The 7929-nt window shown below is 42.2% G+C and overlaps 1 protein-coding gene across 3 annotated transcripts in view; it reads left to right on the top strand.

Moving 5' to 3' along the window:
- Positions 1-2164: 2164 nt before the first annotated feature.
- Positions 2165-7929, top strand: part of LOC308281045 (salivary plasminogen activator gamma-like) — a 47790-nt gene continuing 42025 nt past the window's right edge. For all 3 annotated transcript variants that reach the window (XM_080721111.1, XM_080721110.1, XM_080721109.1), the window contains exon 1: positions 2165-2324. In XM_080721111.1, coding sequence (XP_080577237.1) covers positions 2285-2324 — 40 coding nt within the window. In that variant the 5' untranslated portion in view covers positions 2165-2284. The remainder of the gene's footprint in view (positions 2325-7929) is intronic.

Raw genomic sequence — 7929 nt, 5'->3', positions numbered from 1 at the left:
TCCTAAGACCAGACTCCATACCTGGGTCGACAAGGCCTTCTCTGTGGCTTCCCCCTCCCTCTGGAATGCACTCCCCAAATATTTCAGAGACGCCCCGAAAACCCACCTGTTTGGAATAGCCTTTCCGAGATGACTTTGATTTCAATTAGTTATTCTTTGTGTTTCACTGCTTTTATGCTTATCTGAGTTTTCCTAGTAAAGTTTTGTGTCCTCTTGCCTGGCCCCCACACACATGTAAAGTGTCTTTGACGTCTCAGAAAAGCACTATATAAATCCCAGATATCATATTATTATTATTATTATTATTATTAGTGTTGTTGCCCAACAGGGCAACACACTGTGACTTTATTTTTAGGGCCCGAGCACTGCATGGTGCGACGCCCTATTGTAATTGTAAAGATTATTCTTCTCCGAAATGAATCGGGAAAATGAGGGCCTAAACATACCCAAACACACATCACAAGTGGCAAAAAATAAGTGTTTTTAAAATTCACAAAAAAGGGGCGTGGCCTTAACTCACTTAGCGCCGGTCGACTCCTAGATCGACTATGTTATTATGGACGTCCCTGCCGATCGACTTTAATCGACTTTTATATAAAAGCATTGTTTAAGCATTTATTTGGGTTAATAGACGGAGCAAATCGGTTTCCTTACCTTCAGCTGGTAATAACACGAGACCGTGAAAAAAAAAAGGATACGATTATGACGTCACCGCTAAACCAGGCCTTCCTGTTTACAATAGCATCTGCTAGCCGTTAGGCTCAATGCAAACCATCCGACCCTTACGCAGCTTCACTAGGTCGGATTTTGATTCGGAAATTTTGTGTGTGGCGTCTGTATACGATCCGTTGCCCAGACCGATGGTGGTTTTAGACGATCAAGCACGAATTGAACAGGATTGAGCACAAATGGCGGGCCGCGGATCTCCCATTGTGAATCAATGGAGCGACGTCACTTTCCCATCCTTGAAACGTGGTTTAAACATGGTTTCTTCTGAGGGTTTTAGTGTTACGATGGCGCACTCTAGTGGTCTTTTTGTGGTGGTTTATCATCATGGCTTTGAAAACAATGAAATTATACCCTATCATGTTGATAAAATATAGCTATTTCCCGGAAGTTTTAGCGCACATCCATATTTTAAGTTCGCAGGGAATGGGTTTTAATAGTGTGGCTCAATAGCGCCCCCTACAATATTCCAACTGCGCAGCCCCACTATACGGTTTCACCTACATGTACGCAAATCGGTAAACCCCTGAATGATGTCCGGAGAGAAAAAGTCTCTTGGCACCATGTCCGAAACCAAACAGGAAGTTTAAGTGTAATGAGTGTAATAGGTTTAATAGTGTACCAGCGCAGTAAGTGTAAAAGTGTAATAGTGTAATAGTATAATAAGTGTAAAGGTTTTCCTCCCCCACCTCATAGCCGACTTGTTATGTATTTATATCAAATTTGACCCGCTAAAACCAAAAGTGTCAGCCGGTTTCTAACACAATGAAAGTGTTAAATGATTACTTTACTTTAGATATGTGTGTCACAAGGAAAACTGTTTCCAGTAGGACATGTGAAAAATATCTTTCATACTTGACGTTTAACCACTTAAACCCCAGCATCCCTATTCTGGGGGGAACATTCACCAAAATATAAATGATCTACAAGTCACAACGCGTTGTGAGCTTGTACTGTAGATCTGCTATTTTTGGTGAAGAGAGTTACTGTAGGCTGATCTACGGACAAGATGTCAGTAATGGCATAATTGCAACCTACAGTCGCAAAAAGGAGATCCTATAAGCTTTTTGGCTTACAGTATTTACACAGGAACCAACTCTAACCCATACATACTAGACTGTAAGTATCATTAATCATTGTTTTATTTGATCCTCCATTAAACTGATTTCTTCTGATCAAAGTCAGCCTTTATTGATCTGTGTGTATACACGCATGTGTGTGTGTGTGTGTGTGTGTGTGTGTGTGTGTGTGTGTGTGTGTGTGTGTGTGTGTGTGTGTGTGTGTGCGCGTGCGTGCGTGCGTGCGTGCGTGCGTGCGTGCGTGCGTGCGTGCGTGCGTGCGTGTATGTGTGTGTGTGTGTGTTTGTTTAGGCAGGCTATGACCGGGGGGCTATCAGGACAGGAGTGCTAGAACAGACAGTGGCTTGAAATATCTGTAGCTTCAGACACACAGCAGACAGTGGAGATAGCAGGAGGTATCTTCACACAGAGCAGACAGTGAAGGTATCTTCAGGTTCAGACAGTGAAGGTATCTTCAAGGAGGAGACAGCAGGGTGAAGATGGTTCAGTGGATCATTGTGAGCTCTGTGCTCTTTCATGGTGAGTGGATCTAATGAATGATGTCACTATGATGATGTCATCATCACCTAGACCAGATTCTACTGGAAAAATATCTGAGATCGGGACGTCTAACAGAGCAACATTAGCAGAAGTAGCAGTAATAGGTTCAGCGGTAGAGTTGGTAATGGTCAGTGGAATGTCAAGCACAGGCTGACAGGGACACATACGCAGACAGAGGTGGAAAAAGTACTCACATTTTGTACTTAAGTAAAAGTATCAGTACTGCACTGTAGATGTACTCTGTTACAAGTAAATGTCCAGAATTCAAAATGTACTTGAATAAAAATATGAAAGTATTGGCATCAAAATATATATACTTAAAGTACAAAAAGTAAAAGTACTATGCTAATATTAATATTATTAAATTTAGGGCTATATTAATATTGGGTAATATTGCTCATGCTTGTGTTGGGAAATAGCCGGGGAGCCACTGGGCCAAAATGAGAGAGGACCTGTGATGTCATGACATACTCCAAAGTTTTGTTTGTGCTATCAATTTGGTCAATGAGGTACACAGAATGAGAGGCCTGCTCTGCCGGAAATCCTGCGAAAAAAAGTTTCCCATTGACTTCACTATACTGGAAAAAAACACACCAAAAAAAGTAGCATGTGAGGGGTCAAACTAAGGGTTCTTCATGATTCTGAATCCATTGCAAGCATTTGTTTTGCATGAAAAACATTCCTTGGGCTAGATTTCAGCCTCTCAAACCTGTGAAAAGTGATGAGTCATCACTTTTCACCGTTATTTTGGTCCGTTTTCTAGCCCAAGGAATGTTTTTCATGCAAAACAAATGCTTGCAATGGATTCAGAATCATCAAGAATCCCTAGTTTGACCCCTCACATGCTACTTAAAGCATATTTTTTTTGGTGTGTTTCTTTCCTTTATATTGAAGTCGATGGAGTGAATATACAAATGGCCATAACTTTTTTTCGCAGGATTTCCGGCAGAGCAGGCCTCTCATTCTGTGGACCTTGATGACCAAATTAATAGAAAAAACAAAAATTAAAAGTATGTCATGACATCACAGGTAACATCCTATTCTTTGAGCTTTTGGGCCTGTGGCTCCCCGGCTAGAAAATGAAAATAGACAATGTTTTCATGAACTTCATCATTTCTCTCACACAGCTGGGTCGGAGGTAGTGTGGAGGGAAGGGGTTAGGAGGGGAGATGATTGTGTGTGTGTGTGTGTGTGTGTGTGTGTGTGTGTGTGTGTGTGTGTGTGTGTGTGTGTGTGTGTGTGTGTGTGTGTGTGTGCGCGCGCGCGCATCGGGGGTGGGGGGGCAGGGCTAGGTGGGGGGGTTTAGCTTCGGAAGGGGACAGTTTGATCCCCCAACACCATTAGAACATATGGAGTGGAAGGGACGTGCTGGGCCTCTGATTCAGCTCGGGAAAAGGAGTTGGAGAGGCCCTCATCGCGCGCAGCCAATGGCCACGCGCAAGCTTTTTCCACCTTCCGGACGCGCCGCGAGGCCCCAAATACTAACCAATGAGTGGTTACTGTGATCATCGTTTTTCTGGTATAAAGACATTCTAATGGTGTTTTATAGACCATCTAGGACTTGGGAGTAGTGGGCCGATATTCAGATGATGTAGATGTTTCTCTTTTGGTACTTTAAATAGCAATAATGAGGCTATGAAAAATCTTTTCCCCCCATCCACTTCCATAAAATAATCTGCCATGGTGATTCTGTCCCACTGGGATTAAACAAATTAAAACATATATTTTCGGGGGAAACCCCCTGTTTTGCAATGTAACTACTGTACCTTTGTCTTCCCTTTTTATTAATATCACGTAGATGTTTTTCCTTTGGTACTTTAAATAGCAATAATGAGGCTATGAAAAATCTTATTTAAATCTTTAAAAGAATCTGCCCTGGTAAATTTGTTCTACCTAGTAACAAGAGCAAAATGGGGTGGGATTTGACGGGTGCACGTTGCCTTTCCGAAATCTCGCTATTCCGACCATTGAATTCCATTCTTCGAAATGGCGGTGTGTCCAAATGTTATATAAGACCCGCCATTCCGAAAGGAAACAGCACCGCCTTTTCGAACATTGACTTTATTATTCGAAATGGCGTTGTTATTTATTTTTCTATAGCACCCCTCCATTCCGAATAGCCTATAACACTCTCTCTCTCTCTCTCTCTCTCTCTCTCTCTCTCTCTCTACGCGCACGCACTGTGCTTCGGGCATCGCTGCCAAAGTGCACCAAAAAATGAGAGAAAAAGAAAAAAGAATCATGATCATCATAATTACTCATATTTTCGCCGCCTAAAAATAATCACTGCATGCATGCATGCATGCAAGCAAGCATGCGTGATGCCAGATCAATGGTTGTGATGCCTGCTCTGTTAAATTAATTTGATATGTGGGTGGTGCATAGAAAAAGTGCGCAGTCGGGCACAAAATGGATTGCAGCGGCGGCCTCTCTCTCTCTCTCTCTCTCTCTCTCTCTCTCTCTCTCTCTATCTCTCTCTCTCTCTCTCTCTCTCTGAAACGCAGCTTACTTCTCGTTCATGCGTAATTTGGGGCTCTTGGACAGCTCTCCAAAAACCCATCAACATTCAGAAGGCCTTTTCTGATCTATAATTCTCAATGAATGTCTGTTATACTAATTTCTAATTCTCTCCCACCGTCCCCGTCCCCTGTGACCCAACACACAATGTGCGCACATCTACCACATAACGGTATTCGAAACTAAGTTATGATGCCAGACAGAATTTACAGTTAAACGCACACCTTTTAAAACATCCAACAGCAGCTTTCATCCCAGAGCTGTAGTTGCGCTCAACACGCACAGCTGTGAGACGGGACACTTTACTTATGCTTTTTATACATTGTATTATCTTAACTTATTGTTTTGTCTACACACTAAATTAGAAGCCAAATTAAACAAAGCCCAGGCTTAAAATGTGATCTTTCACAGCTGAACTTGTATAGACCTATTTATTTCAAAGTAGACATGAGATTTACTCCACGGCAAAAAAAGGCAAATAAAACAATGGAATTATGAATGATTATTAACATAAAAATGTAAGTATAACAACGGTATAGGCCTACCATACAAATCAACAGTGCACCCCAGCAAAATTGCGGCGCTTATCTCGGTCGGAAACGGGCGATCAAAAAATAAAACCAGCGGCGATAAACCCTGCAATAGCCTAAACCAGACAAATCATATAGAGCCTATACTTAGTTTAGCAAGATATGAATGTATATTCAACGTCTCTCTCTATCTCTCCTCTCTCCCTGTCTGTCTCTCCTCTTGCCCTCCCTCTCTGTTCTATCACTCTCTCCTCGCAGCCCGCTCCGCGCGTAACCTCGCATCACCAGGCTTTCGCCGCGCGTAAAACGTCTCCATTTGCCACGATTTGGCATGCAATATTCTATTTTAGGCATAGCCTATAGGATAATATTTCTCCTCACTCCAGTGGCACTTTCCTTTCACACACACACACACACACACACACACACACACACACACACACACACACACACACACACACACACACACACAGCATCGGTAAAGTCTGTGCCCCGCCGTGCGCTGCTGCGCTATGAGCTGAATCTGCAGATAGGCTTTTCACTCCAGGATACACAGACGAAAAAAACATTAAACATACAGACCAGATGATTGTTCATTGTGGCTGTGATCAGTCAGTTTATCACATCTTTCTGTCAAATTATATAAGGTGCGCAACAGAGTAAGCCTTGATTGATCGATTGATTGAAGAATTTATTAGAAGGTTGCATATGAAAAAGTACAGTTTCATGACAGCGTAAATCACTGATACAGGGTCAACTAAAAGGAGATCCTAGTAAGCTTGTCGCTAATTTACACAGGTAGGCTACCACTGTGTATCTCATATAACAACATATGACAGGCGGATAAAACACAGTACTTATCAATGTACGTATGATGTATCAATAACAAAAATGAAAATAAATACAATAAATAGAAGATATTTACAAAGGACAGGGGGAGGTAAAATGTGTTTGGTCTTTTTAAAGTTTCGAGTTGCAGCCAACTGAAGGTGGCTTTTCAAACCAATTTTGAACTAGGCCTTGGGAATTCCACATTTTCGTGGTAGGGTGCAGGAGAACGAATTGGAGACGTTTTAGTGTCTGTCAAATTGGTTGTACGTGATTAGTGGAGCGCCCTCTTGTAATTGTGGACATCCTTGACGTTTAGGAAGTAGTTATAGGCCTAGTTGTCATGAAGTTCAGGCAGTTCCCTTTTTCAGCTGTGAGACTGTAGTCTAATTAGCAGATGTCATCTCTTGTCGAATCCCCACACCAAAAACTCCACTCATACCTACAAACCTCCAGACATCACCACTTTGATCCTTAATTGGTGGACCATATTCGTTTGATGTCACAGCAGGAGCTAATGACCGGCGCAATTCACACATCTATTGTTTGTTTTTCCTTGAAAGCAAATAATGACCGCGCTAATTGATCCATTGATAACTGGGAGCTATACCAGTGGTTCTCAACCTGTGGGTTGGGACCCAAATTATTTTGTCCCCAAAGATGATTAACTTAATATGCACCATTTTAACAGTAAACAAACCAACAAAGTCTACGTCTATAGAGCAGTATCTGCACATTTCTAACAAACTAAACATTAATCTAAACATTGGCCAAATTGTCAAATATTAGAGGCCCATTTCTGTCTCATATACGTAAGTGCAACCACTTTTAACACGCTGTCTGTGATGAGGGGCTGCCTGCGGTGCTGAACTGACTGACTTCACGTTCTCGTGTGCAATGGGAAAATTATCTGTCTGTCTGTCTGTCTGTCTGTCTGTCTGTCTGTCTGTCTGTCTGTCTGTCTGTCTGTCTGTCTGACTGACTGACTGACTGACTGACTGACTGACTGACTGACTGACTGACTGACTGACTGACTGACTGACAGACAGACAGACAGATAAATGAATTAATAGGCCTACTGTCATTGCATTTCCATTTTTCAATAATAAACCGAATAGCGCAAGTAGGCCTATAGGGTCAACGAGTCAAGTCAACCCAATTAGCGCAGCAGTCCCACAGCTGGTCTGAATGGACTCTGACCAGCTCTGCGCTTCTCAAAGTTACATTAGATAATTTAACCATTGTGGCACATTCTCAGACAACTAATGATAGTCTATTCTGCATTCTGGTTGTCGTCACCCCAAATAACGGATTACTTCTTCATGGACCTTCAAAATGCATCACATCACATCACATCACATCACAGCGGCAGGCCGGCAGCGACAGTAGGTAAAGGGTTATTCACAATTCACAGTCTTTATTCAGTTTATTGGATGACTTTTCAGACAGTAATGAATAATGATAATGAATGCAGGAGCAGCACAGCCAGCCTGCAGGTGCACTTACTGCGGGCGACCACCGTGCACCCAAATCGATTATCACAACAACCATTGATCAGGCATCACGCAAAATTTTGGCATGCATTCCGTGTTTATTTTTAGGCGGAGCAAATACCGGTAGGCCTATATATTAGTTATTAGGCTCTGAATCTATGATGATGATCGGCTTGGCCTTTTCTTCTTCTTTTTTTATTTTTTGGTGCCCTTTGG

Source organism: Nannobrachium achirus, assembly GCF_963921795.1.
Source record: "Nannobrachium achirus genome assembly, chromosome: 3".
Classification (NCBI taxonomy): domain Eukaryota; kingdom Metazoa; phylum Chordata; class Actinopteri; order Myctophiformes; family Myctophidae; genus Nannobrachium; species Nannobrachium achirus.
The sequence above is the reverse complement of the archived record's forward strand: the minus strand, read 5'-3'. Positions and strand labels throughout refer to the sequence as shown.